This window comes from Xyrauchen texanus, chromosome 17, assembly GCF_025860055.1.
Source record: "Xyrauchen texanus isolate HMW12.3.18 chromosome 17, RBS_HiC_50CHRs, whole genome shotgun sequence".
In the NCBI taxonomy this organism is placed as follows: Eukaryota; Metazoa; Chordata; class Actinopteri; order Cypriniformes; family Catostomidae; genus Xyrauchen; species Xyrauchen texanus.
Genome location: NC_068292.1, coordinates 21,841,772 through 21,864,338, shown reverse-complemented (window position 1 = coordinate 21,864,338; position 22,567 = coordinate 21,841,772). Strand labels below are relative to the sequence as shown.

At 41.7% G+C, this 22,567-nt stretch overlaps 1 protein-coding gene across 1 annotated transcript in view; it reads left to right on the top strand.

Moving 5' to 3' along the window:
- The window catches only part of LOC127657557 (POU domain, class 2, transcription factor 2-like), a 55,829-nt gene extending 33,663 nt beyond the window's left edge, over positions 1 to 22,166 (top strand). The window contains exons 2-16 of the mRNA XM_052146410.1: positions 3,027 to 3,092; positions 3,220 to 3,254; positions 3,349 to 3,408; positions 4,551 to 4,661; positions 5,035 to 5,265; positions 7,454 to 7,559; positions 13,338 to 13,429; positions 13,538 to 13,675; positions 13,771 to 13,912; positions 14,209 to 14,357; positions 14,774 to 14,965; positions 15,532 to 15,580; positions 15,712 to 15,850; positions 16,052 to 16,114; positions 18,023 to 22,166. Of these exons, the coding sequence (XP_052002370.1) occupies positions 3,027 to 3,092; positions 3,220 to 3,254; positions 3,349 to 3,408; positions 4,551 to 4,661; positions 5,035 to 5,265; positions 7,454 to 7,559; positions 13,338 to 13,429; positions 13,538 to 13,675; positions 13,771 to 13,912; positions 14,209 to 14,357; positions 14,774 to 14,965; positions 15,532 to 15,580; positions 15,712 to 15,850; positions 16,052 to 16,114; positions 18,023 to 18,065 (1,616 nt within the window). The 3' untranslated portion in view covers positions 18,066 to 22,166. The remainder of the gene's footprint in view (positions 1 to 3,026; positions 3,093 to 3,219; positions 3,255 to 3,348; positions 3,409 to 4,550; positions 4,662 to 5,034; positions 5,266 to 7,453; positions 7,560 to 13,337; positions 13,430 to 13,537; positions 13,676 to 13,770; positions 13,913 to 14,208; positions 14,358 to 14,773; positions 14,966 to 15,531; positions 15,581 to 15,711; positions 15,851 to 16,051; positions 16,115 to 18,022) is intronic.
- Positions 22,167 to 22,567: the final 401 nt, after the last annotated feature.

Below are 22,567 nucleotides of genomic sequence, written 5' to 3'. Positions count from 1 at the left end.
GCCCTTGACCCTATCTGCTCCAGGGACGCTGTTTCATGGCTGACCCTGCGCTCTGACCCCAGCTTAGTTGGGATATGCGAAAACAACTGCATTTCATTGGCTCTGTACCTGTACTCTGCACAAAAGTTCAAAAGTTGAATCTTAATCATAATTTATGTGCTGGTTGCTCAAGCCAAACAAATAAGCACCATTTAGTACTTAAAAAGTGATGAAATATTGTAAAGTTACATGACTGGAAGTGTAAAGGGACCTCAGGGAAGCCCAATGTGAATTCTTCTTGGGGTTTCCCCAGCTCCCAACTGCAAATTTGACGCTGCACACACAAAAGACAGTTCTTAGGACGACAATTCTTTGCTTGTCAGAGAGAGGAACTGGGCTACCTATATACTCTGGGTGATTGAGAGTATAATTGATTGTTTTGATTAGTATGTGCTTGCTAAAATGAGTTTGATGGATGAGTTAATGGAGATATTTTTTTCCTTGAGGATTGTTGGCATGCGTTCATTTGCTGTTTCCTCAATTTGATATTTGCTGTAGAATTGATTATGTGGCCTTTTAAACATTGTAAATTGTAAGAGAGATCAGCAATCAGAAATTCAGAATACTTACTAGTAAGGAGTCAGAAGATTAAAGACACATTTTTATCATTAATATGAAGCTAAACGCGAACAAGTTTTGCTGAGCAAAATGATGGAAAAAAGGAGAGACCGAGAGGCTCATTCAATCAGAGATGGAAATTTGAGATTGCCCTGATTCTTGTCAGAAGAAACATTTTTATGTGGCAATTTTAGCTTTAAGAACTGAAGAATCCTGTAAAATCTAAAGTGGTGGTAAAAATAAGACAATGAGCCTTTAATGTCCCTCCTTAGGGTAACTGACACAAGTTATGTAGAAAACATGCATTTATGTCTCTGTCCTACCTCAGAATTAAGATAATATTCTCAATTTATTGACCGTGACAGTAATTTAGGTTGGCAATCATTTCCAGTATGTGCAGGCAGTGTGTAAGCATAATTATTTTAGTTTTATAATAAGAATAGATTTCTGGGTTGATTATATCCCTTTTAATACAGAAGTTATGAAAAAGAGAAGTTCAGACAGAGTATTATTATATTTGAGTAAGATATATGCATGTGTAAGCTACTGTATAAAGACTATAAAATATAGCAGCACTTTCGACATTCAATCATGTGTGTCTGTGTGTAAGTGAATATTAATAGAAGGCCGACAGTAAAGGTTTGGTTTAACACATTGTGTTTGCCCCAGCCTTAGGGGAAACAAAGAGAGAAGTGAGACATTCACACCAAACCATTAGATGTCCTTTCATATTAACTTTAAATGAATGATGAACTGCACATTCACTCCATATCAAGCAATATTGTTCTAAAATGATGCAATAAAGCATCAAATTAATTTTCGTAATACACAAGGTGTCAGATCAGTTTGTGGTACCTCATCAAAAGTAAGCCATAAAAAAATGCTTTGACCTCTTTGCTTCAAAGATAACTGTTAAGTTCATTCCTTTTTGAAGACCACAGCTATAACCCTAAAAAGAGTCAAATAAAAGACAAATAAAATAATTATTTGGATTCATTGTGTTTTCACATATTTAAGATTGATTATGCTACCCAATTTAATTCACAAAAATGGGTATGACACAATCTAAAAATATTTTCATATTTTCAGCCTAATCACTTAGGGCACCATATTCCCAACAGGCAGTTCTGTGAAACATAGAGCTCATTTATAGGACATGCTCCAAGGTGGGACTCGAGGGGCTTTCCTTTTTCTTTTACTTCCTTACATCAGCCACTTTGGTTGGACCCAGGATTTGATTGTTAGAGGAAGTGGGCAATTCTTCAGCTTTTTAGCAGCTTTTACACCAGTTACCCAATTGACATGAGTACAAATCTGGTTTCCTGTCTAACTTTCTCTGGGACTTTAATGATTATTACAGACAAACAAATTACAAGCATTTTTACACATCGTGAATGTTTGTGGGCAAAATGTTGTACTGCCCCCTAGCGGAGTCTGACAGTAAATATCAGTAACTTGCAAAGGCCTAATTGTTTAATGTAATATGCAGGAATTAAATATTGATGAAAGGAATGGTGAAAGAGTGAGAAATGGATGAAGTGTCAATGTTGAGGGGGAAACACACAGAGATGAGCAGGAGAGATAGCGGCATATGCAGGTGGGTGATATTATTAGTCAGTCGTTGGGCTTATTTGCATTTTTGCACAAAGGGGAAGAGAGTGTTTCTCTGTGTGTTTATGTCTAGCATGACTAGTTGAGAGTTTCTTTTTGCTGCAGAGTTTATACCCTTCATTTCTTATCAGAAACATACACGTATGTGTACAGATGTGCTTCTGACTTAGTATATAAATATGTTGTGTTAATTTTATTCTGTTGTAGTTTGATGTGGACCAGAACATTGTAATATTGTAAAAACACAGCCATTTTTATAAATATATAAAATGAGCATATTTATTTACTTTTTGTTCTCTCTTTCAGCTGAGAGACACTACTGGGACAGTCCTGTGGGCCCATTTACAGTTAAATACGAAATGACACATCTATAATATTATAAATAGTAGTTTTTTTGTTTGTTTAATCATGCCAGACTCAACTTGTTTGGGATCTACTTATGACTCTACACTTTTATCATCAAAATGTGTGCAATTGTTTATCATTTTTATTCAGAGTGTTACATGTTTGTGTTAGAATTTGTATTTGTGTCCACTATCAAAACCTACAGTAAATTTAAAAAGAGTTATTCTCTAGGATAAGGGTGCATGGGTCTGGATTAAGTTTAAGGGATGGAAAAATAAGGTCAAGTTTTAAAGCATGATGACTAATTTATTTGACCATTCCTGCAGTTTGTAATCAAAACTACAAATCCTCCCTGGTCATCATCTTTCAACACCATTTAATTTAATATGTGGTGCTTTATAAAGTGTGTCAATAGAAATACAGTACATCAGCCTGTAGCAACAGACAATGACTCCATCTCTCTCTTTTTATAGATATCAGAATGTCAAAGCCAATAGAGGTTGAGAATCCAGCGGCAGACTCTCCAATGGAGAGCAAAGGTGCAGCTTTGTTATATTTTTGAGTCTGTAATTAAGAGTTTTCTCACTTGTGTATCAATGTGCCTTAAGCAATACTTCACATTAACCTCTCTCTCTCTCTCTTTTTGTTCCTCTATCTGTCTCTCAGACTCAGAGAGAAATGGCTCAGATTCTAATAATCAGGTAAGTGACATCAGGTGACAGGCAACAATGTTTTTAATCTGGACACAGCATGATTCAAAATAAGTCATGTGGTCATTGTGCTTTCCATCTGCAGGTTCAGCCAATGAAAATCAACCCTTTCTCCCTGTCTCCCACACTGAGCAGTAGCACCAAGGTGAGTGAATTTGTGATAAAGTGCATACATATGCAGGCAGGTATTGTTAGCTTCTCTTCTAAATACTCAGTGATTTTCATAGAGATCAGCAAATTCCTAGTTAGTTATTGGTGCCCAATAAAATCCTCGTGCTTTGAAAACAGTTGGCCCATGTGGATCTTAAAATGATCTCACACTGATGCCACTCAAAAAGAGTGAAACCCCTTCTAACTGAGTTGAATAGTTTATACCCTTTTTATAACAAGGGCTGTTATAAAGTTTGCCATGCAAAATATTAAAGGTGCACTCAGTAAGTTTTTGTTTATGTAGACCCCTCTACATCAATATTTTGAAGTTAAAATGCCCATGCAGAATTTACTATTCAAATTTAGTCATGATGACTAATTTAATCCCTTGAATGGTGACCAAAACTTTGAAGTTCCAAAAAGCACAGAAAGGCAGCATAAAAGTAATCCATATGACTGGTATGATTTGGTCACCAGTATTTTACATTGAATTGACCTACAGAGCTGCTATTTTCTTCTAAAAAAATGTGTTGTGTTCTGCAGGAGAAAGAGAATCATACACATGGAATGGCATGAGGGTGAATAAAGAATTAAATAATTTTCATTTTTGGGTGAACTATTCCTTTAAGAAGCCAACATTAATACAGGGAAACAGAATCCAAAACTTAACATACATGCTGGTGACCAGTGATGTTTCTTCTTTTCAACACTGTCATTTTATGATTCTAATTTTAAAGTTTATGTGTGTAATTTCTGCGCCACTTGTGTCATAAAATGGAATTTTAATTGTTTTTTAACAGACCTGAAAACTCCCCATCTTCCATTGAATGTACAAACAGTAGTCCCGCCCCAAACTCAGATCACTGGTCAGCCCAATGTTGCTGTATCAGGCTGGAAGTGCACCTCCAACAGCATCTATCAAAATATTTTGATAGCGCCACAGAGCCACAGGGTTACACATTTAGGTGGAAATCAACCTAAAATTGGCTTGGATTCAGTTAGCTCTGCACAGAGTTAACACAGAAAAAAAAATATAATATATAAAAAAATATAAATACCCTCAATTAATGTTCCTTGTCCTCCCTTTCAATATCTCATGAATTCATCATCAACCTGTCTTTGTCTCTTTATTTTTAGACTAAGGTGGAGAATTGTGGTGAGATGTCTCCTGCTCCTATACAAACTACAACCGCTCAGACGCCTCTTTCCCACACACAGCTCATGCTAACGGGTGGCCAGCTGGCAGGGGTGAGACACTATTCTCTCACAGTTTCTCTTTTTTGTGTGCTTATGATTGTCTACTATTGCCCCTACATGAGCTTGCTTGCTTTCAATATGCTTCATTTCAACCACTATATTTTAAAGGGATAGTTTACCCAAAAATGAAAATTCTGTCATAATTTACTCACTCTCGTGTTCTCCAAATCCTATGACTTTCTTTCTTCCATGGTACACAACAGTAGCTATTATGCACAATTATAGCATCAGTCACAATTTGCTTTCATTGTATGGAACAAATAAAAGATGCAGTGAAAGCGAATGGTGACTGAGGCAGACAACTCTCTAACTTTTATTTTTTCTACACTTTTCTCTCTCTATTGCTCCCTCTCTCTTTTTCTAGTTGACTGCACTCTTGCCTGCACAGCAACAACTGCTTTTACAGCAGGCGCAGCTTCTTGCTGCAGCTGTGCAGCAGTCGCATGCAGCCCACGCAGCCAATCAGCAGCAAGCACAGCAGCAGGCAGCTCAGTTACAGAGCCAATCGCAGAGCACACAAGAACAAACCGCCAACCCTCTCCCGCATTCTCCTCACCAGCTCTCTCTTACTCAGCCAATCCAGCTCACTGCCCAGGTACAGCCAATCAAATCGCTGAACAGCAAACTATGTGAGGCAGCTATAAGACGGCAATAATAAATTAGGGACACTTTGTCACGTTTCTGGGTTTGGAACGCAGAAGTAAACAATAGTGGGTGTAAAGCAGTTCAATGGAAAGGAGGAGGCGAGAACCGGCTTGGCAATATAAATAATAGATTAATGAAAAACTGAACTAAAAACACACAAACATAAACACAGAGCAGCTGCCTGTAATTCTCTCCCTCTCTTAAACCGTCGTCACCGGCCGTCTTATCCCTCGCGCGCCATCAGGCTGATTGGGGACCGGGTGTGCGTTGTTTCACCCCTGCCCGGCCACGCCCTCCTCTGCTCTACAGTGGGGTAAAATTATAAAGCAGTGAATGGGAGACCATAGCAAATAGGTTCCGATTTGCTCCAACAGCAAAAGACACAATCCACAATTAACTTTCCAAAAGAGAACAGAGTAGAGAGTGGTTTTACAGCTCCCAGAAGAAATATTTCAAATTTACTGTCACAGCCGTGTAGTATTAGAAACACCATCACAGTAGTGGTGACTATTAGGGATGGGACGATATATTGAATTCGATATATCACAAACAAAAGAAAACGACAAACCATATCGAGACTCAGTAAAACTCAGTATTTCGAATATCACAACAGTATAAGTACAGTATTTTTTACAACAAACTGTAGATTTCTGTCCATGTGATCATAAATAAAATGACCCATCAAACATCATAATCTCTATTGCTTGATTTTAACTTTACTGAGTTTTTTCGACACAGAATTTGCAGTTCAAGTGTTTAAATTGCTAGAATTTAGATATGAAAAATGTATGAAAAATGCTTATAACCAGGGGCGAAAATTTCATACAAATGTTGGGGGGGACAATAAACATAACAATTCTCAAGAGCAATTTTTGAAGGGGACACCAAGGGTTTTTTTTTGTTGTTGCTCCATTTGCATTTGTATTACTTTATTTCTTAAGCAATTATTTTAAGAATATATCATTATACTATTTACAATACACATATTTTAATGATATTTTAGGGGGGGACAACCCTCAGATGGGTTGGGGGGTCCTGACCCCCCCGCGATTTCCGCCTATGCTTATAACTGAGCATTTCGGCTGTGTAAAGTGTGTCCATCAACGTTGAGATCCAAGCACTCCACTTTCATTGAATAATGTGTCTTTTAGTATCCTTTCTGTTCTTTAGTCAGATAAAATCACATTTTAATCACATAAAGCATGGATGCACTCTATTATAAATGAACCGGAACAATGTGAGTCTGTGAGAACTCTTAAAGTGACAGTGCCATTTTAGCTACGTTATACAAATGAATGTAAACTCAATGTTATTACTTGTAAACTGTACACATTATGTTAAACATTGACATATGATTCATATGATTCATATCATATGATTATTATATATACCATTCAATTCAATTTCCATTAATAGAACTTAGAATTTTTATATTTTTTAAAAGTTTAGGGTGACTATAATAATGACAAATAATTAAAAAATAAATATAAATTTTCACATACTTTTTCAGGACAGGACAGTATTGCTTGTTCAGCACCTGATCAGCCTGAATGTAGCCCACTATTTTTGAAAGCTTATTTGTTTGTGATTTTTTTTCTTATACAGAAATATATATGAAAATTAATTATTAAAATTTTTTAACATTTACATTGTGTATTAAATAACTTCTTTTTTTTTATATAAGAACTTATAATGTGCATTTTCCTAAAATAAAATTCAAAAAATAAACTGTACTTTTCTGTAATGCTTTGCTATTTAATAGTTGCTATATGGAACTGAGATTATATTGAATCCTGAACCTCATATTGTATATCAAACCAAATCGTAAGATAACCATATCATCCAATCCCTCGTGACTATTTTTTTGATTTTTTATTATTAATGCCAGGGTAATATAATACAAAGAGCAATGTTATAAATTACTGTTCAATGAAATAGAAAATACAAAAATGAAAACATAAAAAGTTTGATAGATTTACACAGATAAATAAGGTGGGAAAATGTCATCACAGTCAGTAAAAGGGTCCATGAAACTGATGATACATCCACAGTTCATAGTGTTCCAGAAATGTTGCTTTTACACTTATAGTGAAACCCTCATGTCCTTTCAGCCTCTCTTTCTCTTTTCTCTCTTTCAGGACATTCAGCAGTTGTTGCAGCTGCAGCAGTTATTTCTTGTTCAAGGACACAATCTGCCTTCACCCGCACAGTTTCTTTTACCACAAACACAGCAAGGGCAGCAAGGTGACTTCCTAATGACACATGACTGACTAAGTCTCCTTAGTATTTTTAGCATTTACTATTCTTATTGTTACATTGTCTCCTAACTGTGACATGTTTAGAGTGTCAAGTAATTGTTCTATCCGCATAGAGAGTAACACAATTACAGCTAATCAGAACACACAATATAGATGTTTATATAGTAGTTAGTTACTGTTCCTTTAATCTGATTGGACAAGTGGCATTCCGAGAGTGCTGATATTTATAACAGTTTGTTCATAGTTTGTACAAGTCCACTTGTTTTTGTCAGTCTGTTGCTTGGCAACATGCAATGGTTGATCCTGCTTTGGATTAGTTTTGAACTTTTTTTCATTAGCGGAGCAAAAATACACAAAACATCTAGCATAAAATGTAAGTTCCCCTTCTGTCACTCACTCGACGTTGTTTCGAATGAAGTGACACAAGGGGTCTTCCTTGGGAGCCTTGTGTACCTCTGAACTTGAGAAAAGGCCAATGAGAAATTGGCAGACAGAATTTGCATGTCCCGCCCCCGGACATACGGGTATAAAGGGAAGCAGCCGTGTGTCTGTCAGTCAGATTTTTTCTTTGGAGCCGAGTGGTTGTACAACAGCAAGCTGAGTCTCACTACTGTTCCACTCACCTCTGTTGGCAGAGCACTGCTGTTGGATCTACGGCGCATTTCCAGCGGCGTTATCTCTCTCTGCACGCTGTGGAGTCCACGCCCCTGGTCACTTCGACAGCGCTTCTGTCTAAAAGAGTGTTCTCCCTCCTTAAATAGTTGTATTTCTCTAAAAGAGTTTATTTTCACTCACAAAAGAGCAATACACAGCAGCCGTTGTACATCCTTTTCAGGACGCGTCTTTTTAAAGATGTCTTTCCGCCTCTGTGTAGTTCCTGGATGCGGACGATTTCTCTCCTCTTCTCCGCCTGGGCTGCAGTCACACACAGGCAGCGTTTTATGAATGGTTTATGTTCTCAGTGTGAGAACATAGCCATGGCAATGTGTCCTTACGAGAGAAAGCCACTTCAGCCGCCCCCATGCCACGCCTCCTTCCTACGGGATTGGGGCCGGCACGGCTGGCAATGAAGGCGATTTTGGGGTGTACAGCGGGCTCTGTTTCGCCAGGTAAATCCCCACGAACCACCCGCCCCCCCCAGCACGCTCCTTTGCTTCCGTTCGGGCTAGAGGTGAGAGCGGCTCGCCTCACGGCCAGTCTGTTTATTCACTTAGACCCTGCAAGCTGGATGATGATTTTACCGTCGCATCGGAGAGTGTCACAGTTGCGTCTGATGCTGATGACTCATCTGGGCTGCCACCTTTGGGTCTGCTCGCCCAGTCTGAGGCTAACGCGCGGATGTCCGCTATGCTATCCCTGGCCGCCGTGAGCGCAAGGCTGGACTGGAAACTTCCATCCTCACCCCTCACGGCCAGTCGATCGCTTCCTCGGGTCAGGGCACAAGTGCATGACGAGCTGACATGGTCGTGGAGGGCACATTTTACTTCCCAGATCAGACCACCTCGCTCATCCACTCTCGCCACTCTTGATGGTCGGGCGGCCCATAGGTACACGGAGGTCCCCCAGGTGGATAGGGCGGTTGCGTTCCACCTGTGCCCCGAGAACGCCGCCACCTGGTGGGATCGTCCGGTACTCCCCTCCAAGGCGTGACGTCGTCACTGACTTCGAAAGCCCTACAGCGCCACTGGACAGGCCGCCACCGCCCTGCATACCATGGCTCTCCTGCAAGTCCACCGAGCCAAGGCACTTAAAGATCTACACTTGGCTAGTCCTGATCCCGACATGCTGCAGGAGCTGCGCTCTGCCACCGACCTCGCTCTTAGAGCCACGAAGATCAAAGCGCAGGCACTCGGGCAGGCAATGGCCACCCTCGTGGTCCAGGAACGTCACATATGGCTGAACATGGTCGAGATGCGCGGCGTTGACAAGGCTCACTTTCTCATCGCCCCCGTTTCCCAGCTTGGCCTTTTCGGCGACACCGTCGACGACTTCGTCCAGCAGTCTTCAGCGGTAAGGAGGCAGACAGAAGCGATCTCGCACATCATGCCACGGCACCGCCCCAGCACAGTCTGTGCCCCGTCTGCCCGCCGAGGGCGTCCTCCTGCATCCAAGCAACAGGCAGCTCCGCCTCAACCCGGGGCCAGCTCTCAGCCCCAGCGGCGAGCACCTCGCAGGCAGCGCATGTCCCCCCCCCATCTCCAGGACTTCCTCTAGGACCCGGAAGGCTCCTAAGCACTCCTGAGACGGAAGACCCAGGGAGTCAGACGTTCGCTCCGGAACTGGTACCAAGACCACTCCGTTCCCCAGTACGGCAGGAAAATCCTTGTTTTCCCGCATTGTTAATAAAAGAGCGATTTCCCCACTTCCTGGGTCATCCAGCCAGCACGTGCCATTCTCAAGGCACCCCTGCACCAAAAACCACAGTCCCGGCTCCCCGGACGCAGTTACTTCTCCTCCGGACCCGCGACTGCCCATCCCCGGCCAGCTGGCGCTGACAAGTTCCGAGGACGCCTTCACGGGACCTCCTCCTCAGTCTCTAACCCGCCCCCTGCAGAGCAAGGTAAGTGCTTTGAGTCTTTTCTCAGCATCCAAGCCTCGGGATGCGCTTTTGCCTCCCGACGCATTATTACCTGCTCCTCCCACTGCGAAGCCCCACCCGGTATGTCGAAAACGATCATCCCCTTAGTGCCCCTCGTACGGAGCTTGGACGCATGGCTTTCGATGTCCAACCCATCGTGCTGGTTGACCAGGACCATCTGACTCGGCTATGCGATTCAATTAGCCAGGCTTCCGCCTTGTTTCAGCGGTAATCGCTCCACTTCAATGCACGGCGAAAACACCAGCACCTTACGGGCAGAGATTACAACTCTGCTACTCAAGGACGCGATAGAGCCTGTCCCTCCAGCTGAGATGAAGAAGGGTCTCTACAGCCCTTACTTCCTCATACCCAAAAAAGGCGGTAGGTTGCGGCCAATCTAAGACTTGTGAGTTCTCAACCAAACTTTACACAAACTCCCGTCAAGAAAGCTCACGCAGAAACAGATTTTAACCTGCGTTCGGCGTCAGATTGGTTCACAGCGATAGACCTGAAGGACGCGTACTTCCATGTCTCCATTGTCCCTCAACATCAACCCTCCCTACGGATCGCGTTCCATGGCCAGGTGTTTCAGTACAAGGTCCTCCCCTTCGGCCTGTCCCCTCGCATCTTCACCAAGGTCGCAGACTCAGCCCTTGCCCCGCTACAGGAAGTGGGCATCCGCATACTCAATTACCTCGATGACTGGCTCATTCTAGATCACTCTCGAGAGTTACTATGCGCTCACAGGGACCAGGTGCGCAGGCATCTCAGCCGTCTAGGGCTTCAACTGGGAAAAGAGCAAGCTCACCCCGGTTCAGAGCATCTCTTTTCTCGGCATGAATTTAGACTTGGTCTCAATGACAGCATGCCTCACGAGTGCACGCACGCAGTCAGTGCTCAGGTGCCTTGCTCTCTTCGAGCACGGCGGTTCCTCTAAAACAATTCCAGAGAATCCTGGGGCATATGGCATCCTCAGCTGCGGTCGCGCCGCTCGGGTTGATGCATATGAGACCGGTTCAGCACTGGCTTCAGACTCGAGTCCCAAGATGGGCATGGTGCCGTGGCATATACCGTGTGTTAATCACCCCCTCCTGCCATCAGACTTTTCCCCCTACAGCAGGTGTTCAGCCGTGTCGTGGTCACCACAGATGCCTCTCAACTGGGTTGGGACGCCGTGTGCAACAGGGCAGGGCCCCGGTTGCGTTGGCACATAAACTGCCTAGAGTTGCTGGCTGTATTCCTTACCCTGTGGAGGTTTCTCCCGCTGATTCAGGGCAAGCACGCCTTGATCCGTTCAGACAGCACCGCGACAGTAGCGTACATAAATCTCCAAGGCGGCATGTGCTCTCGTTATATGTTACAAATCGCCTGCCATCTCCTCCTTTGGATTTAGCAGCGACTCAGGTCTGCTTCGGTGGATGGCGCAAAGGGAACGCTGTTTCCAAACTGAGGCTGCCCGCTGGGTCGTCGACACCATTTCCTTGGCCTTCCAGACTCAGGCCGTGCCCGCCCCCTTGCGGGCTCGAGCACACTCGACGAGAAGTGTAGCATCTCGTGGGCACTAGCCAACGACACCTCCCTAAGCAGACATATGCAGAGCAGCGGGCTGGGTAACACCCAACACCTTTTCGAGATTCTACAATCTCAGGGTTGAGTTGGTCTCATCCCGTGTTCTGTCAGGTCCAAGCCGGTAGAACTCGGTAATACAGAACAGCCGACCTAGCGCCCTTCACCAAGTTGATCCAGTGCGCTTTTTCTCCCAGGTTAGCCACTAAGCTTTCACTTCCTGGATGTTCTTCCTGGATGTTCTTCGTAGGAATTTGCGACCAGACCCACTACGAGCCAAAAGTGTTCTGTTCTGGGGTAGGGCTCCACAGGCTTAGTTCCCTCTTCAGGCAACTCCCTGGGAAATATTTTCCACAGTACGGTCCCCCTGTCGGCGGACCCGCATCTCCCTTAGGCAGTCCCACTGTCCCCGGTCGCCGTGTTTGTAGAGCTCCTCCCTCATCAGGTAGGACCTACCACCATGCCGCTCCCACGTGTGGCTTGACAACCCACGTGGCGTATTAGTCACATATCATCTCCCCCTAGTCTGGCCAGGATGTGGCCTCCACAGGGTCTTTTTCCCCTGAAAGAGTAGGATCAGGAAAGACCACCTTCCCCGACGCATTTCATAGCATTAAGATAGCTTTACACTGTATACAAGAGACATAGAGAGAGAGAGAAGGCCACGGCTGCTGGGCTTGCTCCCATGCTGGTCATGTAGCACCTGTTCCCCCCTCAGGGGTGCTGGGAACCTAAGGTCTGTATATGACACCCGTTATGGGGGGCATTGGGGAGGGTTACGTGTGGCCGATACATTTGCTTCTAGCAGGCAGCAGCCTGCTTGCACCTGTGTCAGCAGTTCACATAACACGGTCTAGTGCATGGCACTTGTGAACAGGATGCCTTATGTCACTTCTTTCGACACAATGTTGAGTGAGTGACAGAAGGGGAACGTCACGGTTACTGTTGTAACCTCCATTCCCTGAGGGAGGGAAGGAGACGTTGTGTCCCTTCTGTCACGACACTGGACCTACCACTGTAAACGGCCTTACATTATTCTCGGCTCCTCAGTGCAAAAACCTGACTGACAGACACACGCACGCTTCCCTTTATACCCGTATGTCCGGGGGCAGGACATGCAAATTCTATCTGCCAATTTCTCATTGGCCTTTTCTCAAGTTCAGAGGTACTCGAGGCTCCCAAGGAAGACCCCTTGTGTCACAACATGCGACACAACATCTCGTTCCCTCCCTCAGGGAACGGAGGTTACAACAGTAACCGTGACGTTACTCGATAGTAGTAACGTCAAAAATGTATTCCACTGTATATTACCTAAGCAATATCGCACTCATAATTGTGCTGATATTCAGTATAATAGCACTCTAGCTCATAGTCTTGATAGTGCTTAATTATTATACAGCTTCTGTATGTGAAGTGGAATTTTGGAGATTTCGCTGAACTACCCAGTTTGTCAAGCGACTGATAAAATATGTTGTCGCAAACATATTGCGTATTGCTTTATCTTGTCATAATTTTCCAAGAAATAGTGATTCGAAAAAATAACAGATTTTCATAGATAATCAGATAATTAGACTTGATTTAATGGTGATAATTATAATCTTATGATTATGTATGTTTCAGGGCTGCTATCGACACCAAATTTAATTCCACTACCTCAGCAAAACCAAGGAAGCCTGCTGGCCGCTCCACCCAGACTTGGTCTTCAAGCTCAGGTAAAGTCCCAAATGTTTGGGAGTCTGTCTTCTTTCTAGCACACTCAAAACATGTTACAAAGTTTCTTTACTCATGTTTGAGTCTTGTATTTGTCTGATATGTGGCAGAGAGAGAAGGCTGCGGAGAGTAGCGTACACACAGTGACTCCGGTGCCCTCTCATCCTGAGGAGCCCAGTGACCTGGAGGAACTGGAGCAGTTTGCTCGCACCTTCAAACAGAGAAGAATCAAGTTGGGCTTTACACAGGTATACATATACATACACACACACACACACACACACATAGACTCAAGATGTTTTTCCCAGTAAACTAACATGTTGTTGATTATTTTTCACTACAGGGTGATGTGGGATTGGCCATGGGGAAGCTCTATGGGAATGACTTCAGTCAGACCACCATTTCTCGATTTGAGGCGCTCAATCTCAGCTTCAAAAATATGTGCAAACTCAAACCTTTGTTGGAGAAGTGGCTCACTGATGCAGGTAGCATCAGATTTTACAGCCTTCGATCAAATATTCCTCTCACACTCATAAATTGCGCATATTAATATAATAATAAACAGTAATTGTGAACTTCCCGAATACCATAGTTTAAGTTTCTTTATAATAAACAATTGAGAATCATTAAAAACAGGGATAATTTTTCTATGGTAATTGGCTGTAGATTAAGTTTCAGTGCATATGAATTTCACTATGTCAAAATGTCATGGACTTGATAGAGACAGTAAAGATGGTAAATCTAAGGTGGTAACTAAGGAGTTTGTTACTGGTTTGCACAGAGACAATGTCGATGGACAGCATATTGCCAAGTCCCAGTGCTCTCTCCTCTCCCTCACTGGGGTTCGATGGCTTGCCTGGTCGCCGCAGGAAGAAACGAACCAGCATTGAGACAAACATCCGTGTTGCTCTCGAACGCAGCTTTATCACGGTCAGAAAGCATGACTCAATTTTTTACCTAACCATTGCACAATATATAACCAAAGAAACGTTCATATAAATATGCTTGCTTCTACCAAAGATTCTGTGGATATCCTGAATGTCCTTAAGGCTGAAGTGTTATTTTTTATATTTAAAATCTTTCTTGTATCAAATTTGCAAAAACAAATATCTAGCACTAAAACAGTGCTTCGTTTGTTTGGAGCATCACGACCAGCCTGACATGGCAACATTAGCTCAACCAATTGTGTTAGTTTGTGGTGGGACTATCTATTTGTCCAACCAATGCCAGATGGGTCGAGTGCTCGGGAAACCTGTTTGAAAACAGTATTTTTTTTTGTTAAGCTTCAGCCTTAATTAGTCCTATCCTAAACATGTGATGAAGTCTGTTGTGTTTTCTCTATTCAGAACCAGAAGCCTACCTCAGAGGAGATCTTGCTCATCTCCGAGAAGCTCAATATGGAGAAGGAGGTGATCCGCGTCTGGTTCTGCAACCGCCGACAGAAAGAGAAACGTATTAACCCCTCCAGTGCCACCCCTCCCTTGCCCAGCCAACCCCAGCCCACCTCGCACAAACCCCCCTGCTACAGCCCGCACATGGTATGACCAGGCTTGCTTCGTTGGCCCATATCCCCATCTCGATCAACCCTGTGCCGAGACACTACTGGTTCATCATGCATGAGCAGATTTTATAGACATTCTCATAATGATGCATTTCCCACTCACTCTTGAATGTGGTTCCACCCATCTTGCATTGCTTTGCATTTTCAAGAGGAATAATCTTAATGGCAAAATTCTCCCAAAATTAAAATTCTGTCATCGTTTACTCAACATGAAAGTGAGTAAAAGATCACAGAATTTTTTATTTTTAGGTGAACTATCCCTTTTAGGCTTTCCTCGTTAGCCAATTCATGGAATTAGGCCATAATACTACACTTGTTTTTTTAATGTATGTATTCACTAACTAATGAAGTCAGTATTTTTCTCTTTAATTGAAGTTTTGCATAATTGACTAGTTATACATGGACAACAGAGCACATCCCTTCCAGTGTTTGATTCCTGCCTCTCTCCTTGTCCTCTTTTTCCCCTCACCCTACATTATTCTATCCATCAATCTTCTAATTTGACCTGTCACGTTCCAAACTTACCCTGCATCCTCCTTACAGTTGTCCAGTCAGGGGCTGTCCCAGACAGTGACAAGTCTCAGTACAGCAGGTAGGGTGAACACATGGACACTTACTCACCACAGATAGATTGCTAAATTCTGAAAAAGATGGAAAGAGTTAAAAGCTAGTTGCACATTATAATTGATGAATACTCTGTCTTTTCTTCCTGGCTTCTGTCAGTGACCACCATGTCATCGGTTGGCCGTTTGACTCCAAGTGTACTCTCCTTAAGCTCTGCCCCTTCTCCTGTAACTCCACCGCCCCGTAATGACAACAGCCCTGCTCAACCAAGTCACAGCACACTAAGTTTGAACACAGGGTGAGTTTTGCAACATTCAAAAACACTCGGTACTCTCATTTTACTCTTTGTGGCTCAGCAACTGTAGCTAAACTTTGTGTGTGTGTGTGTGTGTGTGTGTGTGTGTGTGTGTGTGTGTGTGTGTGTGTGTGTGTGTGTGTGTGTGTGTGTGTGTGTGTGCGCAAATTTATTTTTGTGTTTGTGTGGTTTTGTCATCTCCAGTTCATGGCATAAAAACAATGGTGATGTTTCAAACTACATCACTGATTTTGCTGCAAGTTTGAGGTGAATACAACTGGCAGAGTCTTTGTGCTTACACACTAATATACACTTACACACACAAACATATTAAAAAAGTGGCCTGAATTTACCTGAATTCATCTTAAATGACGAAACTGATATACATGTTCAGAGGTGTAAAAGATTTTACTACATCTTAGTAGTTTAATAAAGTTGAGACAGAAAAAGATTGACTGATGTGTCTGAGTTCTGCACACTTTACGCTTATAAAAGCTTATTTAGGCTTATAAAATATTTATTCTCAAAGGATTGTTTCTTTAAGCACTGCTTATAAAGACCTCAACTAAAATTCTAAATGCTAAACACTTTTTCCCTTTCCCCTTCTATTCCCTGTTTTCCTTCCTCTTTTCCCTTGATGTCTGTGTGTTTTTGGGGGTGATTATTTGTTGGTGTGACTCAGGAATACAGTGAGGGGAGTTAACACAGGAATGAACCAAGCTCTTCATGGCAACAACCCACTTGCTACTATCCAAGGTTTGTGAGAAAGGGAAGGAAAGAGAGATTAATTATTCTAAAGATTAGCATAGCTACTTCACCTTAAAAAATGTGTTTCGCCGATGTCTATTTGGGTGTTTTTTTATGTTGTCCTCGCTTTGGCTACCCCTCCTGTTCTCCTTTTTCTTGCATCTGTTCATCCTTTCACTCATATTAAACCTGGTACATACTGTACTATTTGCAGTTTAAAACATATTTTGGGAGTAAATTCATCTACAATGAAGTTCTGACAGTGTCTTATCCTACAACAACTGTCTAAAGGCTAATTTATACTTACAGGGCGAACAGGCTTCTTCTAGTTCGCCTTAAAATTTTGATGAAATGCACCTTACGTTTTTGTTCTGCTAAGGTGTTCCTTTGGTTGTATTTCTCCTGTTCATGCACATCCCTAAAATACTTGACCTAAGAGAACACTGCTAGTTGAAGAGCATTGATGATTGATGACCTTCCGTTGCATCACCTTCAATTAATTAATTTTAGAACAATGTACGCAGTATAAATGCAGGCTTGGTTCGCCGAGGGTGCTTTAGTTCTTTTGGGAGAAAAATGTTGGCTTCTTCTAGAACCAATAAGAGCAAAGAAATTGATTACTATAAAGGTATTAATGGAAAGGAGGAGGCGAGAACCGGCTTGACAATATAAATAATATTTTAATAAGGAACTTAAACAAAAAGACAAACACACAAAGGTGTCGGACAGCTGCCTGTAAATCTCTCTCTCTGTCCCACTGCAGTCTCCAGTCTGCCTTTATCCCTCTCTGAGGCTTGATAAGCCTGATTAGGGGCCGGGTGTGTAGCATCACGACATGGCCCCGCACTCCACCCTGTCACAATGACTTACCAGTATGTGAATAAGAAATTGAGGAAGAGATATTTAGGTAAAATTTTTATACTCACTGGTCTTGGTGATATACAACATAAATATCTCGTTATTTAGTGTTCCCTTCATGTTACGATCGTATTATGAAAATTACTTCAGTGCACTCTTAAAAATGAGAAATTCCCTCTTTCTCTCAGCTGCAGCAGACTTCAAACATTCCAGCTTCACTCCAGGGCAAAACATTGGCCACATTTGCATCAGGGTTTGTGTGGATTTGCGTGGTACCATTTCAATTTTGCACTCAATAAAGATGTCAGAATGTGACATGATCAATCGCTCCGTCAACACAACATACAGTCCGACATAAAAGACCATTGAGGTTGCACAGGTTGTCTTTGCTTTCACACAAGTCACCATCATACAATGTGACAAGCTACAATTGTAAAGGATAGAAAAAGATTGCAGATTGTGCACCTGCCTTTAGATTCATTAATATCAATTAGTATATGTATAAATATCTGTGAATAATACAATGAATGTTGTTATAGCATACTTATTTACCTAATCTGTCTTCCACAGCACTAGCAGCCAGTGGTGGCCAGCTGCCCATTTCCAGTCTTGAGGGCAGCAGCAAGGTGTTCATCAGTGGTTCTGGGGGCCAAAGAGTAGGTCTCCCCTCTTCCCTCTTCCCTCACCACTCCTCTTTGTTGCCCATGGCAACAGGCACCGGCATGGGATTAGGTGGTTTGGCTGTTGCCCATGCCGCTAAAACATCATTTTCTGTCACAGGCGGTATGAGTCCCTCCCCTTGCTCAAGCCCTGCCTTGTCCTGCTCTTCCGGCGAATTGGTACTCAGTCCACACTCAATGGGAGGGGCAAAAATTGAGTGACATTTCCCATAAGCCAATCACAGGAATAGGAGGAGGAAGTGAAACCTCACCTGTCAACCAAAGCATCTCTTGATCCCCTCCTTCCCTTTCATTTCCTCTTTCACACTTTCTCCCTCTCTCTCGCTCTACTGATGCCAAAAATACACAGAGTAGAAGAGGGGAGAGATGGAGAGACAGAGTGGAAGGAGGAAGGAGAGGAGGGAATGCAAAACCAAAAAAAAAACAATGCCACAAGGCTTAGCAGGACAGAGACTAATGCATTCATAAAAGGAGAATGAAGAACTATTTGAACAAAAAGTACAGTAAGAAGAGGACAAAATGAGATCCTTAGAATCTATCCGCACCAAATCAACAAAAGAAAGGACTTTACTGTGTGTTATAGAAAAATGCAAAGGTGTGGGATTCCACTCTTTGAAGCAAACATGTGAAGTACTAAATACCAAAAAGTATAATGGAACTTTAAATGTCTCACTATGACAAAAAATACAAGCATACCAAAATCTCAAATACCAAAAAGAAACACCAAAAATACGGATGGAAAAGCTTTATCCAAAGGACCTGTAAATAGCCGACCGTCCAGGACCAGATCCAGTGAGACAGTCCAGCCATCATCACCATCTGCCATTCAATCATACTGTCTTTCTGTCATTCCTGCTTTCCAATTATAATTATTGTTTCAGTGTAAATTGTGCATTAATAATCACATATGAGTGAGCCTGGTTCAAACACTTTCTGTGGTTCTTCCTTGTTGTTGCTTAATTGTTTTACAGAAAGTAGCAGGTTTTCCATCAACAATTATTCAAGTCTCTATTGAATGTTTCAGTGCATTTAGTTATCATCATCATCATCATTTCATGCCTTGTTGAGCATATAGAGAGTGTTTGGTCTTTGTTGTTCATCATATTAGTGCTGCAAGTGTTTGCATGCAGCATCTACTTGTACTGTATGTCCCAAGACATGAATGTCGTATAGTTTAATTCAGATGCTGTAAAAAATGAGACCAAAGCCTCTATTCATTCCTCTAGTTTAAAGGAGTGTAAATATTCTCATTTCCCTCTTAATAATGCAGTGCATCCTTCCTCATTCCATTTCTTCATTCATTTATCACCTGTCTCACTGACTCCCTTTTGAATACCAAAGCAATTAATTCATGCACATCATCAGGTCATTATTCAAGTGATGCAGAAAGAGATCAGGAGCCCAAACCTTGACAACCCCACTTAAAAACACATAATTGAAATATCTGGGATCTGCCATAAAGGGGCTCCCGTCCTCTCTGCTTTTTCTACAAGCCAAAAAATTATATGAAACTTCACAGCCAGCCAAACTCCCACTAACCCAGAAAGGAAAAACAAAACAAACCAAATATGGAAGGAGATGAACAGAGGAGAAAATGAGTTGCTGTACAGACAAACATCACTCCCTTCAAGCATATCTGGACCGAGGTCACCTAGAACCTTGTAGCAAGGGATCAATGTATGGAACGATGGTTACACCTGCCTCTGCCTCCTGTCATTCAAACACTTCCTGGTCCTGGGAGGTGGGATCTCTGATGACCTCACTGAACTCATCTGAAAAAGATATTAGGGGATTGGGGCGGGTCATTGTTTTGTGTCTTTTGTTTCCATATGTCTGTTATGTGGGGTTTTTCTCTGCGTGTGTATAGATGCAGTACTTCATTTGTGTGCTATCATTTGGAAAAAAGGTATTTACGTATTGCATAAATCTAATTTTTTACATTCTTTTCTCATTCCTATAGTTGTGTTAGAGACTCTAATCAGGTGGTTGAAACAATACTGTGAAAATTCAGTACAACAGATGATAAACCAGGATACACAAACACACACATATGCTCAAGTACATCCAAAGAACCAAAGTCAAATATAAAATGAGCTTTAAAACTTTTAAAAGAACCAAATATCATATACTCTACAATTTACATACTCTCACCCACCCAAAGTTCACCACCTAACAATTGTATTTATAGCATGTTGGAATCTGTAGTTGGTGAGCACTGCAGGTTCAATGAGGGATGAAATACATAAACTCAGTTCTCTATGTTACCGTATAGTTAGAGTGGGTCAGTTAGTGCTTCTATAGATTTTGTAGTAAATTATCTCTGTTATAATGCTTACTTATTACTAATGTATGGAAGAAAAACTTTGTGAAAAGATAAAAAAAAAGTTGATATTTACCTAGACCAAAAATTCACGCTATCTCTCTTTTGGGGTTTTGTGTCTTTTTCCTCCCCAATTGAAACAAATTAATTTCTTTATTTATTCTCCTCTGGCTTGTTTGCAAATTTTCTAAATTCTTTTTTTTTATTATTTATTTAATATATTCCAAATGCTGTTTTGTAGTGGGTGTGTTTGAGGCACCAGATTGTATTAAAATGTAAACTTCCTTTGCCAAGGCAACCTTTCAAACTAAATCCATCGACAAATGCAACTGTTGGTCCTAATCGGCCAACAACGGCAGCATAGGGGTGGACACTTCTCAACCCCTTAACTGTTCCTTACTGGACAAAGCCTGTGGAGGGGTAACTTATCAGGGGAAAAAGCAGCACTGTGTTTCATCTGCTAAAATGTTTTGGTAGCTTTAACTCACAACATCGAAGTAACCTTCCAGACTAAAAGCATACACTGCCATGGTTTTGATAGAAAAGTGAGAAAGGGGTGAGATTACAATCTAGACAAGATCAATTGTAGATCCTAAACTGTCTCTTGACTGTTCATCTGCATTGTATCTCTATGTACCTGACTCACCAAAGCTGATGTAAGCGATTGTGTTGCTATGGTTACTGTTGTGATAGCTACCATACGTGTGTGACGATGTTGAGCTCAGTGCTGCCATGAACCTTGAACTGAAAGCTTTAAACAGCTACAAAACCAAATATTTTAGGAGAAGAAAGATGGAGGGATTTGGATGGAAGATGCATAAGGGGTTCCATAAGAGGAGGATGAGAGGAGAGAATACAGCTAAATTTATGAAATTGTGCGATAGTGGAAATGTATCAGTGCCATCTCCATGTTTCTCTCTGCCTAATTTTTTCTCTTTGTCCTATTTCTATTCCTGCTTTGTTTTTTCTTATTATTATTATTTCAGCTTGCCTGTTTTGTCTCCTGGGTAAGGGCTGTAAAAGAGAGATAGTTCCTCATATACCTCACTCTCTTTAATGACAAACCAAATAGTAAACAGTGTTTGTTCTATTCACATCCTCTGTCCTGTACCAGCCCCTGTGACCACTTTTCCAGTCACCAAACACACAGGACAGGACTAGACAGACACCTTTTTACTGTGTGTGTGTGTGTGTATATATATATATATATATATATATATATATAGTACTGTGCAAACGTTTTAGGCCCCTGTGGTAAATGTTGCAGAGTGAGGATATCTTCAAAAATAATGCCATAAATATTTTTAATTTATCACTTAATGTCATACAAAATCCAATAAACATAAAAAAGCTAAATCAGTAGTTGGTGTGACCACCTTAACACAGCACAGTTCTCCTAGGTACACCTGGACACAGTTTTTCTTGGTTGTTGGCAGATAGGATGTTCCAAGTTCCTTGGAGAAGTCACCACATTTCTTCTATCTTTAGGCTATCTCAATTGCTTCTGTCACTTCATGTAATCTCAGACTGACTCTATGTTCAGTGAGGGGCATTGTGGGGGCCATGACATCTGTTGCAGGGCTCCCTGTTCTTCTATTCTAATATTTTCTATTTGCAAAAGTAATGTTTGAGAGTCAACATTTATATTTCCTATTGACACACTAAAGCTGAAGATATAAATAACCATCTTAAGACAAATGCTTTTGTGAAACATTTTATGTGCCTAAGACTTTTCAACAGTACTGTATGTATGTATATATAAATGCTATATATATATATATATATATATATATATATATACACACATACACTGGCAGCCAAAATTTTGAAAGAAATTGGTACTTTTATTCACCAATGTGGCATTCAACTGATCACAATGTATAGTCAGGACATAAATAACGTGAAAAATTACTATTATAATTTGAAAATAAAATGATCAGAACTTCTTAAACTACTTCAAAGAATTCTCATCAAAAAATCCTCCATGTGCAGCAATGACAGCTTTGCAGATCCTTGGCATTCTAACTGCCAGTTTGTCCAGATACTCAGGTGACATTTCACCCCACACTTCCTGTAGCACTTGCCATAGATGTGACTGTCTTCTCGGGCACTTCC